Source organism: Platichthys flesus, chromosome 15 (genome assembly GCF_949316205.1).
Source record: "Platichthys flesus chromosome 15, fPlaFle2.1, whole genome shotgun sequence".
Classification (NCBI taxonomy): domain Eukaryota; kingdom Metazoa; phylum Chordata; class Actinopteri; order Pleuronectiformes; family Pleuronectidae; genus Platichthys; species Platichthys flesus.
Genome location: NC_084959.1, coordinates 19536976 through 19557995, shown reverse-complemented (window position 1 = coordinate 19557995; position 21020 = coordinate 19536976). Strand labels below are relative to the sequence as shown.

At 42.0% G+C, this 21020-nt stretch overlaps 1 protein-coding gene across 2 annotated transcripts in view; it reads right to left on the bottom strand.

The window, feature by feature from the left end:
* Nucleotides 1-18122: 18122 nt before the first annotated feature.
* uvrag (UV radiation resistance associated gene) overlaps nucleotides 18123-21020 on the bottom strand; it is an 88445-nt gene continuing 85547 nt past the window's right edge. For both annotated transcript variants that reach the window (XM_062406196.1, XM_062406197.1), the window contains one exon: nucleotides 18123-20643. In XM_062406196.1, coding sequence (XP_062262180.1) covers nucleotides 19821-20643 — 823 coding nt within the window. In that variant the 3' untranslated portion in view covers nucleotides 18123-19820. The remainder of the gene's footprint in view (nucleotides 20644-21020) is intronic.

The window sequence follows — 21020 nt, the reverse complement described above, 5'->3', positions numbered from 1 at the left end:
GGTCAGTGACCTACAACTTAAACTATGTATTTCCCCATTTTTTCAGTCTTTACTTTAATCAGAGTAGTCCCTTTTTCTTCATATATCTACCAATTTCCCTTATTCAAGAGGTCACCAATTACAATTCCCAGTCCAATAAATCAACCTGCTAAACACTCCATTAACCATCATGATTGTTGTGTGTCTAACACAAGTGGCATTCTGGATCTGAACTGGTACAACTAGCTGTAGTAAAGCAACTCAGTCGACTATTAAGTCACATTTTATTCAATCAAGCTGCACCAAATAACACAAACTCAAAGAAATCAGTTCCCTAAATATGTCTGAAAATTTCCATCAAGATTCACATATAATTCTCTGGGAAATCATCCAAAATGTTTACATTTCTCAGAGTCCCTGATCCAGAACCTCATTTAGATTTTATGGAACCCTTCCATTGGTTTTCTGCATATTGTTGCCTACAAACTAACAAACAAACCTTCACACAACCAGACAGGGCTGAAAACATAATCTTTGTGGAGGTAAAAAAAAAACTTAAAGAACAACATCAGCATAATCTCTGTTAAAATTAAAGTTGACTCCTTCAGCCTTTATCGTCCCGGCTATCATCACAGCAGCTGCCTGAGGCTCTCCTGATGCACTTCCTGGTTGAAGTACATCTACTGTAACGACTCAGCCCTCCGCTGATGTCAGGACTTGTCAGTGAATGGTGGAAGTGAACTAGCAACAGCTGGTTATAGGGATCTACAAAAATCATCAGAAACCTGATCCATCTGAACAATAACTGTGACATATGGAAAAAAAAGTTGCAAAAAGTATGCCTTCAATCTAGAATGATTTACCTTCAGCAGCGGAATATAAGCACATTTGCTGATGTTACCGTAGCCGGTGTCTACAGTGCATTTGTCATGTAGCTCCCAAAGCATGAACACTCTGTGAACTGTGCAGAAGACTGAATGCAGACTAATGGACGAGCAATCTGCACTCCAACCACTTGAATGGCTCTCCTCATTAGACTCTAATCAGACTTTAATATGGCTCAGTGTTGTTTTACAGTGCATGTGTGACTTATGTGTGACTAGTCACTTAATCAGTGTACACTTACTTTAATATACTCTTGATAGATTGGAACGATTTCGCCTCTTGCTCTGCCGCTTGCCATTTCAGTGTCATTAGACATTATTGTTATGATAACCAGGACAAAATGCTTGGAAAGGCAAAGGCCGAGGGAACATTTGATTAAATGTATCAATCTCTATTAGGAGGTGATATGTGCAGTTCATTCATGCAGACAATGAGACCTGGAGCACTGCTGCTACAAATTAAAGTGACGTTTATCCAACCTCTCATCGGAACAGTTTGTGTCACTGAAATAAGATTCTTCGAATATTTATGGGGAATATGAGTGAATGTCAAATGTTATTCCTCTGCCAGCGAGGTAACTACGTGTTACATGAACTCCGGTTTATCACTCCTGAATAAGAGCTTTGTAACAGCTGCATGGCCAGTGTGCACTATTTCTGATCCGGCCATTTATAACTGAAAAGTATACCTTTGGGTTAGCCACAGGCGATGCATGTTTTCTCAGTGCACTTTCTGACGTTGGATGCTGTCTGTTATATGTAGCTCTCGTTGACACATGCTGTCTGTACATATGCTGCTGGTTAAAGTGTAGTCTCATCTCTGCTTTTCCTGGGCTTAGTTTAATATCGTGTAGGAAATTCCTGATACAGAGTTCAGCCAAACCAAAAGGTACAATATTGCCCATTGGCGTTTCCTTGCACAGCTTATCTGAACCTCCCCTCCCTGCCGCTGTGATAGGCTACGTACCAGTCTACTCCGATCTGTGTATAAGTGTAGCATATAAGCTATCCACCAACAAGTCTGGGGAGTATACAGCCATTCTTACAGTTGTGAAAAGATGAACTAATGGTGCTCATAGCTCTAAAGGCCGGCGCATGCTTCTGCAACTGCGTCAGCAGCTTTTCACGGAGCTGTGTCGCAGGACTCTTTGTCATTCATGCTTCCCCAAGCGTTGTGCGTCTTACAAAGCAATTCCCATCCAGAACACTAGGCGGAGTAATGCTTTTTGTCGAAGACGACCTTAGAGACGCTTTCTTTCTTCTTCATTGATTGTTTATTTACATAGCAACTGCGGCTCCTCGTAGCCTTTTTCTGGCGGACAAATCCGCCAGTCAGTGACAGGTTACACAAGTGATCATACTATCGGATATCTTCTGCCAAGTGCTCTTCTATTTGGTCCATATTCGTTCTTCTAAATCTTCTGTGATTTCTGCCGGTATTATTGGGCGTGAAACCGGAAACTAGACTCCGGACTGGATGTAGTAAGCAGACCAATCACAAGCCTTGTGGGCTGCGTGAGGCTCGCGTCGCTTTGTCGTGTAGTTAGAAAAATTGGGCGACGCACGTAAGCACGTAAGAGGGGATACATAAGCACGTAAGGGGCCCGGAAGGGCTCTTGCGCTTGCGGGCCCGTGAAAACGCAGAAGCATGCGCCGGCCTTTAGACTGTATATCGAGATTGATTACATAAGAGCTCCCCACGAGACAAGTCAAATCCTCTGGATTGAGATTAAGATTAAGATGCATTTATTTGTCCCCATCACATGCACAGACATGCACAGGCACACTCATGCAGGTAGGGAAATTTAACCTCTGCTTTTAACCCATCTGGTGCAGGACACACAGAGCAGTGAGCGACCATGTACGGCGCCCAGGGATCAGATGTTGGGGGAGTAAGGTGCCTTGCTCAGGGGCACTAGACAGGGAATCCTCTTGGATTTTTGGACAGATCAATCCAGGTTCGTCTTTTTGTTGTTTCTCCGTGGAGTCGAACCAGAGACGAACCAGAGACCTTTCTGCCCATAGTCCAAGTTTCTGCCACTAGTCCACCGCCTCTCCCCCCTGGTGATCGTCCCCTGGTGGCTGGCTGCAGAACACGTCTTAAACCAAGCCTGTTGACTGGACATGGGCCAAACTAAAAAGTCAGCTGGTTTCTGTTAATTTAGATTTTTTGTCCAAGTGTCCATTCAACTTAAGTTTTTAATTTTTTTTTCATCCTAAATAAATTGTTATGAAGTAAAGCTGAGGCAGACTTGTTATTGGTCAAGCTTTTTTATTAGCGTGACCTCCAACATGATCACTAATGCAGATTCAGACTCCAAATTATGATAGAATAGCAAGATGTCTTCACCTGCATCCGAGTTATTTTAGCTTCAGCTTTGTGCAACAGTAGAAAGTGGATAAGCATCATCTTCTCTTCATATACAGTCTATCGCTGAGCTAAATGCTAACATTAGCCAGCTAACATGCTCACAATGACAATACTTACAGGTTGGTGTTTAGCAGGTAAAATTCAAACCACATTCATTGTGCTAATTATATTTTAGAATTCTCGTGACGTCTACTAGGAAAAGTCAGAGGATGAAAATGATCTAATATAAACCAATGGGTGGTGTCATAGTGCCTATTGGTTGCCAGTCTTCCTGTAAGGTACTGGAAACTAACCTCCTAAAGAGTAGTTATTTTAATAAGCTTCATGGTGTCAAAGCTTTGGATTAGGTGCATGATTAATGTTGTTGAGTATTTTTTTTTCACATGGATGAAGCCAACACTAACAAAAACCACAGGGCAAAAGCAGAAACATTTCCTGAACACAACAGTGTCCAAAAAACACAGTAATTTCCCCCTGGCGGATCAGATGATTACACAGATTAAAGTAACACGATCAGGCATCTTTAACGAAAGCTATAATAACATAATAATACTTATGTGATTTCTTGAGCTTAGTCAAGATGCTTTTCGTCTATCATTCTTCACATTACAAAAGACTTTGATAGTGTGTCTGATTTCAGTATAAACCAGTAACAAGTAATACCACCATTTTATGATAGAGAGGCTGAGTATCAATTTCAAGGGACACTAATGGACTAATAGTGTGACAGAAGAAGCTCTGGAATGTTCCAGGTCTCATTTTACAAACTAAAGACAGAAACACGCGGACACTGAACAATGGAGATACTGACCGCTGCGGTCTGCTTGGTCGAAGAAAATAAAACTTTTTTGTTCCGCAGTAAAAGTGACTACACATGTAAAATTATCCTGGTCAGAGCTGATAATCATTTGAAAGTGGTTGAAGGTCTTTGTTGTGTCTCTCTGTGTCTTTGATGATGCTGTGCACTTCGTTCTTTCCTAACTTTGTTCATTCTCAGACGCACATTGTTCCTTATTGTCATACAGCACTGAGCATTTTTTTACGTTGTTAGCCTCGGAAATGACTTCAACTTAATTACAATCCATCTGAAGCTATTACATGGGTTCAACCTTTATGTTTTATGAGATATCTTTGACAAAGCAGCATCTAAACATTGTGCAGGCTGCCAGAAATGTGGGAGGTATGCTGATCCTTGTCTGGATTAGAAGAATCAAGTCCATTTTATTGTTGGAATCATCGTAGTAGATACCTTTGAGGACACTGAAGTCTCGTCCTCTGCATTTCTTGTCTGGGAGGTTATAGTGAGAGTGAGCGGATGTTCTTTGGAATAAAACTTGGAGGGTCTTTTGTAGTCGGCTTCCAGTATTTTTAGACTTGGTGTATTAAAATGGTCACATTTAAAATAAACATATTAAAGTATCTAGTATTTCTCCAGGAGAATTTATTTCCTGGCTGGTTTGGCAGTTCTATAATTTCCTTAATATTTACTGGAAATAAAATCTGGTGCTATGAAGGGGAAATGTATTGTAGTAATATAATAGTGTTCCTAATAGGGAAAAGACAACGTTTTGTAACAGCTGCATAAGTTAGAGTTTAGGGGAATTTCCTTGAACGAACTGCTTCATTTAAATATAATTAAATATAAATAATCAAACGTTTAAAAAAACAGAAACTTTTTTCGTGTCTAGACCTGAATGTTTGAATAATCCTGTTTGCACCCGACAGTTGTTTGAGCCAAATGAAAACTGTCTTTAAACATTCTGTACAATACCAGCGCATCTCTTTACTCTTCATGTTAGTGGGTCCTATCCTGTTATTTCCCTGGTGCAAACCGGCTTTTCCTATTTATACCAGAATATTCTTAGGCCTTGGATAACAACATTTGTTTGGGTTCCTCTCCAGGGGAAGTTGGTGGGGAAGGTCAGCGTGGTTACGGCTGTTTGTCTGCACGGCTGCCGAGCCGGAGCCCTGGAACAGATTTCTGATGGGTCTTCAAAACAGAGGTCTGTCTTCCCTCCGTTGAAAAACTAGACCATGAGGCCCTCTAGAATAACAGGGATTGCCTGGAGCAAAAATAATCCTCCCCATATCACACAATAAAGGAGTATGTGGATTTTGTCTCCAGTGCAGTTCAGAAAAATGTGCAGATTGATAAGACCGCTGCCCTCTTTATCATAAAAAAACACGGACACTGGTTTTAGCCAGCAGACGTTCCAAGCCATCCATTTGACTTGGCAGTTGTGGCTTTGGCTGCATTCATCACACACGTGAGGAGGTCAATCAAACCATGCTCAGTGTTCTGTGCGGCAATTATCGGCACCAGACTCAAGTTGTCCTGGTGGCTGATAGCTGTGCATCAACAGTCTAATTGTAAACCATAACAACCTGATAATACACTGTGTTAGTTACATGCAAACTTTCAAAGAAGCAGAAGGTTTGTCCTCATGATATTTTCTGTCAATAATATTTTCAGCTGTTTTTCTTTTTCTTTAAAGTTTATAACTTTAATTAATAAATCCACCTAAATAACCATGATGAAGTTACAACAATGAAAATTTACCTTTAAACACTTACGTCTTAACTCAACTGATCAACGTAAAATATAAGTGACAAAACCATCATGTACATTTTTGCCACAGGATTTTTATGGTTCGGACACAGGAATTTAAGAGTTTGGGGATTTTGCTGAACACATTTTCACCTGTGATCCATCATCCTGCTTCTCCTGTACATAAGCCTCTGTGCTTTGTCTTTATCAATTTGTCGTCTTTTGTGTCATCTTTAGTGTTTCCAATGTTTTATTTTATTTCTCCTAGCATAATTTATTTTGGACCTTGCTTGCTTTTGTTTATTGTTCTTTTTGTAATTTTATTTTTGCCTAATTAAAAGGATTTTATTTTTTGTTATTTTACTTGCACACAACATTCTGACACAAGGGTCTGGCCCCGGGGACACATTTCCAAGAGCTGCTGTGACTTCAGTAACTTACTGTACATATTCCATAAAGATGCTTATTTTGTGCATGTTGACAGGTTTTGCAAAACATGGTTGTAAGTATGAGTTACAAAATGGTCTGTACAACTCTCCTTAAAATGTATATCCCCAAAGTCTTAATCTGAAAATGCTAAAATTGGAATAACGTCAAATTCTCGCTATCTATAGTGGGATATGCTGTTTACATGACAGGTATCAAATTTCGAATATAGTCCTCTTAAGAATAATAGCAGAAGATTATTGTGCATGTGAATGGGCGAATGTGGATCCATCTGTTTATTTGAACAGATTTTTCTCAGACTGCAGCCTGAATTATTTTCTGAGGGGAACGGCCCTGTTTCATACCCTATATTAATATGTAGCACATGTGAGTAAGTGACCACTTACAGGGCTGCACAGGAAGCAGAACACGTGGACAGGGCTTGTTGTCAAAGTCATGGAATTATTAAAAACATGGAGTTTTGATTACATTGATATCTTGAAAACATCACATGATGGGTGCCCGATTGGGCGTGCACACACGTATCGTGACCACGCCAGGTTCTCCACAGCTGAGTCTGGTTAAGGTGTGAGCCGGAGGGCAGCAGATGAAGGGATGATCTCACTTCTCATCAAACTTATCAGAACAATACTGCACAATTGGATTATCTAAAACTGGTTGCGCCATCTGTGTGTGTGTCTGTTTGTGAGGTGTAGTGCACAGCGATTCCTGCTGCGTTGCTTGTACTGATGTGAAAGCAAAGAGACAATAATGAGCCGTATTCCCTTATAAACCCAAATAGATAAACTTGTACAGTCAAGAAACACGACATTCTGTTTTATTGTCTGCAAATCCAACTTGTGATTTATTGTCATTCATTTCACTCAGAACCAAGTGATTCATCTGGAAAGCTGTGTGCAATGTGTTTCCCCCTCTCTAACTATGTGAAATGAATAGTCTGTGGCCATTTTAGTGATGTCTTTATAGAATCTAAATTGGTTCCAAGATTTTGTATGGATTCATTAAAGCCAAAGCTAAATTTTAAATGGAGAAAATAAGCAGACTGAGTCCACCTCTTACATGACAAATGGGGAGAGAGGGAAATGCCAAGAGGGATGTGATGCAGGCCAACGAGAGGCTGAGCACAAAAGGAGTCGGCCAATGGCATCAATTAGCCACATGTTTCACTGGGTCGGCCAAAGTATGGCTGCTCCAGACTGCTCATATTGGGGATTTATGTTACTCTCGTGCCACTATATGAACCCTGATGTCTTTTGGTTTCTGCAAACCATCATATAGCTCAGTTGAATCTACAGATCATGACATTAGTGTAAGGATTAAACAATTGTGGCTCTGCCCATTATAGTTTTGAAAACAGTACTACAGGTCTGACAATGTGGCAACGCAGCGTAAAAAAGACTTCAGAAAGGTTTATAAACATGATCTGACTGGTTCTTAGAAAACATTAAGGTCAGATAAACTAATGTGTTCAATTTTCAATGTGTTGTTGACGGAACATCTAACACGGGGGCTGCTGGTCATTAGCTGACATCTTCAGTAGAACTGGAAAACCCAGGCTAACTATGTTATTTCCATACACTGTATATAAAGATGGACGACATTACAGCTCTCCAAAAGTGAAGCCAAAGCTTCTTGATCACCTCCTGCTGGCTAGTTGCAGTGTGGGTCATAAATGATGCCTCTTCCTTTGTTTCGCAGATTCAACATGGACAAAAGTAACAAGTCAAAGACACTTTCAATATTTTATTTGAGACGATTTTTCTCATTTTAGTAAGTTTGCATCACACTTATATATATCCAAGTGTTAATTTTACTTTAAGTTTTGATTAGTTATTTGAGGCTAAAAAAACAGAGTGAATCTTCATGATTGACAGCTGAGACGACTCACATTTGGTTGATCAGGCGATCACTACCCAATGATTACTACCAGGGAAATTTTGACTTCATGGAGGAAGTGAAAATGAGTCATCAATCTTTTTACACAGTCTATGATTATTTCATATAAATTATGTTGTGAACTCTCTTGTTAGGAATAGCCAGAATAGAGTATGATCGGCTTCACTTATTCCACACAGGCCTAAAACTTAGAAATATGCAGTCTGTAAGACTCGACCCAGCGGAGCCCACCTGGTACAGACTATGCTGGCTGCCAAAGAGAAGCAGGTATATTCGATGGATATCCACGTTGATAGACTTAGATGAAGCTTTTGCAGCCCATAGGGGCGCTGTTTCACTTATTGGACAAATCTCGTTTAAACCTGGCGAACACATGGCCTCTATAAATGAGATGCGTCTGCTATCTGTCAAAAGCTTATTTAGTCTTTTTACGACAGTACTATTTTTTGGTTCTGAGAAATCATCACTGTATGTTATGTAACATGTGTAATACATTTTCAGTGGTTATGGTTAGAACAGATACAGCATATTCCGATTGAAGATAAAAAAGCTTTGGTGCACGCACATCTTTTTCTTCCACATTTATAGTGCTTTGAGCAAGTTGTTGATCCTGTTGGCGGTTAATGACTGTGAAGAATCCTCTCTAGAGGACTCATAATGAGAATGAATTCCCTGCTTTGGGCACAACAAAGAATCAAACAGCTTTGAGCTCAGGATAAAAAACTAAAGAGGCCTGAAAAGTGCTCGCGGTGTCCAGCACACAAGCTTGAGGAGTCAGTCAGACAGTCCCAGGTGAAAAACAGGGAGCTCTCACAGAATGACTGAAGACACTGAACAGTGTTTGAGCAGAAGATCTGAGACAATACAGATGCTTCAGATCCGCCTGCCGTCCACTCTACTCCGAAAGATTTAGAGCCGCGAAAACTGAGAAGTTTGGAAATGCTGCTGGCCCGGTTTTTGTTAACTCTAGGGCTGCATTTTAGTCTTGATTGGGCAGAATACTGAGATGTTGGGAAACGATGACGTAGACACTCACAAGAGCTTGCTGGATGTAGACTCTGCTGATTAGTCAGGCTCCTATCACATGACCCCCTTCAGGTACAAAACAGCCATTGTTAGACTTGGATCAGTGCAGAACACAACATAGAAAATCAGTACCAAGTGTTGCTGACCCTGTTTGTCTTTGCTAAAAGCTGTCCTGCAGGGCAATCCAGCCACAGCTGGTTACATGTGTAGGAGGCAAGATATTATTTAAGCAATCTATCTCTTGCGATCAAATGCCCTGTGTACATCACCACGCTCTGAGGTGTGTTAGTATGAAGGGGGATTTAAACTGATAAACAGCCAAAAGCCCAGCGGCGAGAGACTGTGTGTTTCACAACCTGATTTTTAAACTTCAACCTACAGTAGTATAGATGTAGCCACAGATTCAGGAAGTGATTTTAGTTGTATTTGTTGGTCTTTGAACACGGGGGCATATAGAGTGTGCATGTAATTTAGTGCAAAGCAGCCAGGAAGGAAGAAACTTCAGACACGCTGCTCTGGGCCAATCGGTCACAGTTTTCAGGTGTATCAAAGCTGCTGGTGGAGCCAGGAGGACTTCCTCTCTCACAGGAGAAAGCTCTTATTCCCTGATGCATGGAGCCAGACTTTAGTAACTCCTCAGGCAACACTGTCCTACCTGCTGACTGGATTCTGAGAAAATAGCGCTTGGCCCCAAACCCCTCCCTGGGAAATCTCACCTCCACTACTTAGCACTCAAGTGGCTCCTTTATACACACACATGCACAACGTACACTTTTCATTCCTCTCGCCTCGTTCACATCCTCTTGCTCCGTTGTGTAACTGTTCTCACCGGTAGACAATGAACATCAGATGTGTGGAACTGCTGCTGGGATTAAAGGCCTGGACGCACCTGTGATGTGTGAGATGGGAGAATTACACGCATGACAAGGTAATTAGCACGGAGGACACCGAGTCAATTTAACAACCTTGAAGATTTCCTCATAAAACACCAATCGAGCAGTGATTATCAGTGACAGTGGCCATGTGTGTCCTATTATCAGATGACGGAGTCAGCGCAGCTAAGATGTGGCTTTGGTCTCGCTTTGAGTCAAAACAGAATCTTCTTTCCCAGGCCGCACATTCTGGATTTAACAGCACGCTTGAGACGGGATGAACTTAAAAAGTCACCAAACGAGTTTGTTAACATAAAACTAACAGTTTAATTGCATAATAATATGGTTTTCATGAAGATTGTTATTTCACGATGTGCCTCATTGTTATAGAACTGCATCGTCTTTACATGCAGACCGATAGATCTTCCATAATTGGAAGGCAACACACATTTATGTTACTTCTGGACATAACATATGTTGTCAATAGAGATTCAAATGAAAAGTAACACAAGCGTGCAACGTCGTGACAAAGACACACAACAGGGATGCTGCGTAGATAGATAGATAGATAGATGGATACTTTATTAATCCCGAGGGAAATTCCGAAGCGTATGACCTGTGTGTGACTTGTGTTTGTAATGGTTCCTCTGGGAATAAAGTCTGTGGACCCTCAGTGGCCCCTTTAAGACAGTAAACCAAAGGCCAATAAATGGACAGAATTCATAGTGTTCCAGTCAGAGGTAAATATTGTGCTCCTTGTGGCAGTAGTTCCTTTTTGGCATGCAACTTCACTGATTTTCTTCTGGACTAAGCTGTCAGAGGATGAGTTGTGAGCAGTTCATGCAATAGCTATGACCTCTTTCTCTTTCATGTCAACAGCTTTAGAGGCTCAGGAGGTAAAATTCTTGAGATTTTTTTTTACCAATTAACAGGAGAGTCCGCAGGCATGTTACCAGCAGCTCTACTCAGATACAGCATGATGGTGTTCTGCAAAGAAAACATTATTGTCTTTACAAAACTTCATGGCAATCCATCTCGCTCAAAACATCAAATATCAACCTCACAGTGGATCTGGAGGTAAAAATGGAACTCATCCTCTGTGGAATGTTAAAATATGTTCATGAGATATTAGAGGTGAAGATGTGTAGGTTTGGTGTCTATCGCAGAGTTTTAACATGTGTTGATGAAATTAAAAGGGGTTTGAAAATCAGGAGTAAAGAGGAAGCAACTCTTAATAAAGTTGTAAAAACTGGAATGTATTTGTTTAACTTTGCCCAATAAACATAAGGTTGAGGACTAAATATGTCTTTATTGTGCAGGGGCCGTACATTTAGAAGAATGTCTGAGGATCTTGTTAAATGTTTAAAAACATTTCTGTGTAAAACAATATTTAGTCACGTTAATTTCAATGAATTTGATCAGTGAATTGAAGCCTGAACCAACACTTGAATAAAGTGAAAGCCTCTCTGACCATTTCACTCCAGTTAAATCTGTTTATATAAGCATTTTTAATACATCAAGGCAAAATGAAAATGTGTCTTTTTGTTGATAGATCGTTATCTAAAAGTGTAGGTGTCAAAACAACTTGCATTCTCAAGTGACCTGGACATATACTGGGTGTTTCATGTGGCCATCAACACCCAAAGGATATTGATCTGAGGGGTTTCACAAAAATCCATTGAAAAATCCAATCAATCAAGTTTGATTTGTATTGCCCATATTCCTTTGTCTCATAGGGCTTGACAAGGTGAGATATCCTCTGTCCTTAACCCCCAGCAAGGGAAAGGAAAAACGACCAAAACAATCCTATGAGGAAAATGTAGAAACCTCAGATAGCTACATGTGAAGGATCCCTCTCCCAGGACGGACAAAAGAGCAATAGATCCCGTGTGTACCTGAACACATCAACAAAATAACAATATTTACAACAGTGATTAGAAGAAACAGTTTTTAACCAAATGGAAAGGCGTGTTAATGTTTAAAGTATTTATATGTAATAGAAATGAAGGGAGCAGCAATGACATTTGAAATGGAAAAGTTATTGCCAGTATTGGTAAAATATGGGAATAGGCATGATTATTATTTTATTTATTTACTGGTATGTTTGAGCTTTTAGAACAAAGACAATTTGACACTTTTAAATTGTTTTAGATTTTTGGAAATTATCTCTTGACCATCCTTCTATGTCTAGCGACCCCCCCCCGGGGAGTCACAACCCCTAGTTTGGGAACCACTGACATAAGGGACAGTGTAAATATGCATGACAGGACTCAGCCAGAAGAGGAGCAAAATAAAGATTTACAGTTGTGCAAACAAGTGGTGTGTAATCCTTCGCAGCAGCTCAGCAGGACGCTGCTGTTGTTTGGGAAGACTGATGCTCAGCTCTTGCTTCAGTTACGAGATCAGGACCATGAATCAATGCACGGTTCTGCCTCAAAGGCACAAACAGAAGGAATCCCTCCCAGAAACAAGAGAGCAGAAAACATGATGTTATCCATAAAAGTACCAGCTACTTCAAAACATGTACATCATATCCAGCACGAGAGCTGCTGCACAAAAGCAAAATGATCATCCGGCGCAAATCTAATCTTCCCCTCGTCGCTGCGATATGCTTTTTCTAATTGTTTCCCATTGTTAGCTGGAGGGGGAACGTTGTTCAGGCCCATTGTGCGTGCAGGGAGTAGACTCCCTCTTCGTCTGTATGTCAGGTGTCAATTACGTCATTCAACTTTCCAAAGGTAATCATAGAAAACCACAATGTCCTCAGGCAGAAATTTACCATGAAATCCTCCTATGAGCTGGATGACATCAGTTTTCAGCAATTGGTTTTATTTTCACATGGTCCACAATAAAATCGTCAGGGCCTTTGTGAGATTTCTTTTCTTTTTTTTTTTTACACAGAACTCTGCACTCACAGCACTGCAATCCCAACATTGATATTGAGGCTATGAAATCAAGTGGACCCCACTGCGTTTCATGAGGCTGTGCAACTGGAGCATGTGGAGAGAATATGTCATCCCTGTAAAACTCTGAGTTTGGTGAGCGGCTGGGAAAGGTCTGGACCCGCGGTTTAAAAAACGAAAAATACGAGGAGTGCTGGCTGAAAAAAAAAAAAGGGGAGGTGGATTTCATGCAGAGAACAGGCTTGTTTCTGAGATGATTTAAACAGCTGAGCCGGGTCACAAAACAATGTTGACCAACCAAGTCCAGGACCAGGACAGGTCGAGGTGAGCGGATACACCAGGGGCCGGTCTGAGTTCTCAGACAGGAGACCGGAGATGCTGCATCTCCCTCCACGCTTGTTACCCAGTCCCACAATCCCTGTACTGGGACCATACGATCCAGTAATAAAGAGTTATAGTTGCAGTATGAGGTCTCAACTCACTAATGAATAAGAAAGTACTTTGTGTCTTCGGCTGACTTTTTTCTTACCACAGAGCTGAGCACCGGCCCAGGCTGATACCTGAATCCTGGCCTCCTCTTGTCCTCTGTGTCCGGACTTAAATCAAATGTTTCTCTCTGAGCCCACAGAGTGGAAAGCTAATAAGCAAACTTACTAAGGTGAAACTACTCGTCAGAGGAAATTATATTGTAGCAGTCATCTGCCTAAAATAACACACATAAACTGGGTAAAAGGACTTAAAACAACATACGGCGTCTCCTAATACTCTTGTTATGAATCTCATGATAGTCACTAATCTACTAAATATTATGCAATGCAGCTATAAAATGATCTTTTATGTCTTGCTCACACATTTCCTAACATAATAGTACAGTAAACTCTGCTGTGTGCGACCTGCAGCAGGAGCAGAGTGCATGAGCATTGATGAGAAGGGATGTAGTGTGTGAGGAGAGCGAGTAATGACGAGGGTGTAGACTCTACACCCTCGTCATTACTCGCACTGTAGAGAGTATCACTAAGAGCTGAGTGACAGGGAAGCAGTGAATGACTTTGACCCGGGACTGACGGTGTGTCAGAGGAGATGGCCGCTGTATGAATGACGATGTGTTGATGGACTGCCGCCATTCTCTTCCCTGCACACACCGTTTGCCCTATTTATGATATCTGCTCTACACAGGACGGGGAAACGGATTAGATGGATCGGACAATTTGGCTGGTGACTCTTCAGATCAATAACCAGAGTTAACGAGGACGCTGCTATTGGTGGTAGACAGCGAGTAAGAGTTCATTCATTATTTCCCACACATACACACACAGTAGTGTAAAGCCCAGAGGCCTGGGCTCAGACAGCCAGCAGTGCTGCTCTGGCTGGTGTGTATTTTGTGAGGTGCCTGTGATGATAAACAGAGCAGCAGACTATACACTGAACTCTTTAAACCGAGCAATCAGCTGCACAATTTGAAGATAGCTTGGTGAGGAAGGAAATGAGGCCTGCGCACTCTCACTCTCAATGCCTCGGTTCTTACTCTCATAAACTTTAAACTACGATAATAACCTGCAAACTATCACCGCCTCCAAGTGTGCACCTGCGCATAGGGAACACGGGCTGACAAGGACTTCTCCGAGCAGCTCTGCCTGCCGTGGTGACACTTACAACCCGTATTGGTCTGGAGGACATGTCATTCCCAGAGGGCCGAGCGCTGAGGCCTTCAGACACCTGCGGGGGCTTAGTGGCGACAGTCCGCAGAGTGACACTCAGAGCTTATGGGAGCGAGGAGCAGGAAACCACTTAATGTGAATGTGGAAACAGAAAGGAAAATTCAGCCATCTGCATTATTGAAATTCCTATTGGTGAAGACTGTGACATGTCCAACAGGTGCTTCTATAAGACAAAGCTTTATTTCTGTGGGCAGTGGGCTGAAACATATTCATGGTAATCGACCATAATCTGCCTGAAACAACCAGAGGGAGATGTGAATTAGCAGCACGCAGCATACTTCAAATGCTCTCAGTTACTGTCTTCCGGTTCTTCATGTGAACAAATTGACACATTACTGGAGCCCTGACAACAGAGTGACACAGTGAAGCCAGCAGAACAGCTGGATTTGACTCATTTCAGTACATAATGAAGTAAAGGAATGCAGAGAGGCTAGTAGCTGTAGCTGTACAACCACATTCTGTGGGGCTCAGTGTCAATTTGAATTGACTCAAGTTATTGCAAAGGACTAATAATATGGCATTATACCAAATGAACCAAAACAAAAGCCGCAGCCGCCGCTTTACAAATGACTGTAGAGACATTAAATAGTAATGGGGCAGCAGGAGGAGACTGGACAGACTAATTAGATGGGTCAGCTCGGTCCGGGGACGTCCCTGTTCCAACCTGACCTGGACACATACTGGGTGTTACATGTTGTAGAGGTTCCCAAACTTTCAGCCTTCAACCCCCATCAAGACCCTACCAAAGATATGCAAGCCTCATCGTCCCAAAGGATATGGATCAGAGGGATTTCACAAATAAAAAAATCTAATCAATCAAACAAATTTAAATTGTATAACCCATAATCGCTTATCAAAATGTCTCTATTTGGGATTAACAAGGTGCAACATCCTCTGGTCTTAACCATCAACAAGAGGAAGGAAAACTAATGAAAAAAACAATGACAAATAACTCATATTTACAACCCTGATTAGAAGAAACTGTTAAGATCCTGGGCAATCTAAGACATTTTTCCCTTGTGCCTCCTGCTTATGTTTTGTTATGTCATGTGTTTCCCCCTGTTTATGTATGTTGTCATGTGCTTGTTGTGTTTGTGTTGTCAGACCATGTGTGTGCTGTTATTGTCCGGAGACTCCGCCCTCTGCTGCTTCCCGCTCTTTTTCTCCCTCACCTGTTCCCTATCTTCACCCTCAGTGTTTGCCTGATTGTTCACCTGTGTCTTTGTATGTGAGAAGCAACGTAAGGATTCTGCAGATTTTTGAGTCCTGTTTTACCTAGTAAGGTAGTAAACTCTGATTTTTGATCCTCTATGATTTTTCCCTTTTGGAATTCTTTTTTTTGAATAGGACTCATTGTTTTTGCACTTATGTTTTTGCCTTTTTGGATCCTTGTTTTTTACCTATGTTTGGAAATAAATACGTTTTTTGCATCATTGGTCTGCAATTGAGTCCCTAATCTGAGAAAGTTTAACAGAAACCGTTTGTAACCTATTGGAAAGGTGTGTCAATGTTTAAGACGTTTATACATAATAAAATGTCTGATAGAGATGAAGGCAGCAGCTATGACAATCAATTGAAATTGAAATTGAGTAGAATATGTGATAAGGCATATTGTATATTAAGTCATTTTCTGGTTATCAGTCAGCTGCCATCACGATCCTCTGATTTGTGATCACAGTCACGATCTTTAGTCCACGATCCTCTCTACTGCTGCTACAACACAGCAGTTCACGCCGTTGTGGGACTCACAAAGAATCATCTTATCTTATCTCGACACGTTAATAACAAAGCTACTCTGCATGCTTCTTCTGCAGTTCCATATTTTTACATTTCTTCCCCCAAAATAATGAGCAGTTCAAGGTGCGGCATCTATAAAAAGAAATAGAGAACCAGAAGAGAATAAAGCGTTCCATCTGACAAAGGCAAATTGAGCAACACGCAAACCATCTGAATGGGATGTTCTCCAACCAGAACGAAAAACACAAAGGAGCAGGAGGAGACGGAGAAGACGTACCTGCCAGATGAATGTTTCAGGTGATTGGAAGGAGCGTGCCCCTGGATTCCTTCCCCCTATCCTTAAACCCCTCAGATGAAATAGTGTTGCAACAGCTCATAAACATATATCATGAAATGCAGTTAGGGGCCCTTGGTCCAACACTGCAGGTGCTCTCTATAACTTGTCCTGCTTAGACCTCTTGTCAGCACAGCGTTGACGGGAACAGGACGCGGCACAATTACACCTTTATAGGAATTCTGACTCCACAAAGCAGAGGTGTAATTGATGATGATTTAATTAACAGTAAAAAAAGAATGGCTGCTTTCCCTGTCGTCATGCCAGGTCCCCTGTGTTGTGCTGACCGGGACACCTACATGGACCAGAGCCACTGCTAATGTTAATAGTTACAGCTGGACTTCTCCTGTAAAGTCAATAATATGAGTGAAAAAGACCCTTTGTTCCAGTGGCACATGGGGCAGTGCTAAATGGTTTAGCTGATTAATTAGGTCAAAACACAATATACTCTCCTTCTACTTGCCAACTCGTTAATCATTTTTTTTAAACTGTCAATATACCAAAGAGAACAAGTTGAAATATCAGAGATTCTCTCGCTCCATGCTTTTCCACTTTGTGTTGGGTTTTAAAGCGTCTTACATGCGGCCTTGTTGTTTCTCTTTCTGATTCCCTCTCCTTTTCGCAAATCTGAATCAGGCGTTTCCACAAATATTACTATGTTAAAATTGTGAGATTATGTTTTACAACTCTTCATTAAAAAACTTAACAGATGCGTTATCTATGAGTGTTTGAAAATTGTGATCATTCTAACACTATGAAGCCAATGGATAATCAGTTAACTAAGCGATCGATAGTGGTCACACGTTCTTCTTTAACATTTACCTCCACCCAACCTCAACCTGAACAGAGGTCTGCATTGGTTGAGAACACCTGTTTGGGCGGGTCCGAGTTAATACCTACTGTACATCACAAAGAGCTTACAAGACAAGCCTCCTTTACATCATAACATCTGCTGATAAAACCTGCTCTGGATTTTTATTATGGTCTAATTAAAGACCTCACACACAAAGCAGCTGTAAAGACGATTTGGCAAAGGAAGTAAATAAATCTGAAAAGAGGGTAATCTGATTACTCTTGTAAAACCATTAAAATAAACCTTGTTCTTTCCCCATGTGTAGTCTTTGTTTATGCTTTTATCATGTTTCTTACAGTTCAGATTCTCCATTTGGTTAAAAGACTGAGATACCTCAACAGCTGTCAGATGGTCGCCTGTGATTTCCCACGTGTAAATCATTTGTAGTTCTGAGAGCTCATTAAATTGTTTTCACGCTAACATCAGCACTGAGCTCAAAGCGTCACCTCACAAAGCTGCTGACATTCCTCCACACTAGTTTTCATTTCACTGCTACCACCGGTTCAAACTCAAACACCCAACCACGCGGATAGGAACACAGACAGATCACACTCTCAGAGAGGCTATACATCCATGCCATTGGACTGCAAGTCTTTAATAACCCCCAAAAAAGAAGAAAAGAAAAAAGAGAGCTCCATACAAAAGTATAAGTACATGGTCACTTATTGAACTGTATAGCATTTTATGGAAATGATCGAACATGGTTTTATCTATTAGTTTTAAATACAATACCTCTCGACAGTCAGCGGCCACAGAACTGGATCTGACCCACAAAGTGGGCAGGGAGTCCATCTTTGTTGGGACAGGTGATGCAAAGCAGCTGTCCACATCAGGAGCCACAAACCGGTGATATCAGTGTGACACGTAAAAATATAAAGTGTGACGTCCCATGTGAACCGGAAAAATAAAACTCAACACTGATTTCCTTTGAATCAAAGCACACACGACCGTTTAGAGACATAAATAATGCAGTATATGAGTATCAGTGCAAGACAGCATTGGGGACAGGGGACAAAATCACAGACAGAGAGATTGAGACATTTGTTACTAACACGTACAATAAAGCCTGAGTGAGAAAAAACTGAATACAGACAAAGGATGTAATTTCTGGTCGAGTGAATATGAGAATCAGTTAACATATCAAAGGTCAAATCGATGGGGCACATTCAAACTGAAAACAGGAGATGGGGCGGACAAAAAAATTGCACCCTGTCCCTGCCATGTGCTGTGAGCTCCAACCTGCCACTTAGTCTTGTGATCCTCATCTCTGAACCTGAGGGACAAACTCGACCCTGTGTGGAGCGTGACCACCGGATTGAGCTGCTGATGAAGACGAGGAGGAGGAGATGTTGGGGGGTCTCGGAACAGGCTACTGGTTCCAGATCACACCTCTCTTTGTGGAAGCAAATTCCTGCCAAAGGTCATTGGTGGGATTGCTTGAAACCTTACTGGGATTGTGACTGCGGCTGCATGCGAGCGTGGAGCAGACCCGCCCTCGCTCCAGCACTCGCCCCCTGCCATGCGTGCTGAACGTTAGCTTGTACAGTCAAAGGTGTAAGCACTGGGACAGCAGGCTCTATGACAGAACATGGTCCACTGTGATAAAACCTCAAGTTGCAACCATCCTCATTTTGTGCATTAGTCAGTGTTATTGATTCTTTGATAAAACCTCAAAACCAAAAACTCAGACAACAAATTAAGACACAGGCAGTAGCTTCTCTTATTTATCGCTGCTGCACTCAAACATATTTAAACTCTGGTGTCATGATTCTGTTCCCTGGATGTGGACTTTATTTGGAAATGACAAGATGACGAAGATGACGATGAAGATGATTTGAAAAAATAATTTTTTTTTGCAGCATTATGGTTTGAAATCAACATGTGAGTCATAAACTAATTGTCCCTGGCGTGAAGAACAGACTATAATTGCAGTTATTCCTCCAGGTTGATATCTATTATTGAGGCCAAATCATATCGTGAATAAAAAAAAATGCCTGATTATTGTTTGTATCCAGTGTTTAAAATATATATTATTGTTGGCATCAAAAATAAAAGTAAAGCTAACTGTTCCAGCACTTCCATTTTTAACTATTCCATTTTAAAAGATCACTATGGAAATGTTTATAATAAGTGCAAATTGGTCGTTTTTCCAGAAAAGCTCCTATGATTTTTGATGCTGCGATTTGGGAGAGAGGACCACAAACTCTGTCTTCTCATTTCATGTCCTCGTATTTGTCCTTGGGTCCTCGGCCTCACTTATCAGAGTTCTTGCGCGGTCTGCGGAAGCTGGACATGTTCTCATTTAGTGCATAGATGCGCCTGGAGAACTCCTCGAAGCCGGCCTCATCCAGCTCCCCCAGCACTTGTTCGTCACACTCCACAGCTACTGCGTGGTCCACAGGGATGCAGCGGTATTCGTCCAGGCGGGCCTCGTCCACTAACCCTAACCCCATCCCTACCCCCAACCCCAGGCCTAAGCCAGTGGCCTCTGTGCCCATGATTTCCTCAGCTTGCTCCACAGAGCAGCGCAGCTCTGGGACCAGGCTGCCGGGCGTCTGTCCTGGGACCAACGAGCCGTTCATGGCGCCTGTGTGCTGATCAGCGGCGACTCTTTCCTCACCAGTTCCCTGCACTGGAGAAGAGTTCTGCGCCACTGTACTGCTGGGTAGTTGTTCAGTCTCTTCTCCTTTATGTAGTTCAATCTCTCCATCACTGCTTTTGCGTCTCTCCACCTGCACTGCCACTGTTTCGCCACCTTGCTCCTCCTCCTCCCCCTGCTCTCCCTCCTCGATGGCCTCCGTAGTCTTGGTCAAGTTAAGCGAGGCCATGCCAGCATCGAGGGAGGAGGAAAGGTGTTTGGGGGAGGGCGGTGCCAGGCCACCCAGGGGCTTCTCTCCTTCCATGGCTATGTTGTAGCTGGGTGGAGGTGTTGGCTTGTACTTATCTGCCTCCGAGCTTGCCCTTTTCCTCAGGCCTCGGTCTGGGGAGCTGGTGTGGCCTATCTCTGAGGCGGTAGACATACCAGGCTGGGACTTAGACGGCACCGGGATGGAGCTAGAGACATTGTGCCGATCACTGAAAGGGAGAAAGAGAAGGACACTAGATGAGCAAGGACTTAAACACAGGTAGCGACTTCGTAAAATTCAAGATAAAACTTTTTGTAGCTGTTTTCCATTTATTTGAGTTAACATTAATCTTTAAAGCTGATATGACCACAATATCCTTAGGGGATGAGTAAGACACCCAGGTTTGGACTTGATTCTCCATTGATGTCATCAGCAGCCCTCCACCCAAAGCGTCCAGCTCCTTCCCCCTGATACCGGATAAGGACAGCTGCAGCTAAATCACTCCACCTTACAACATTCACAAAGCATTTGTGCAGCCTGTGAGACTCGCCTCATGTTCTGAAGAGTGGAGGAGCACAGCAGGCGGCCACCCAAGTATGTCAGACA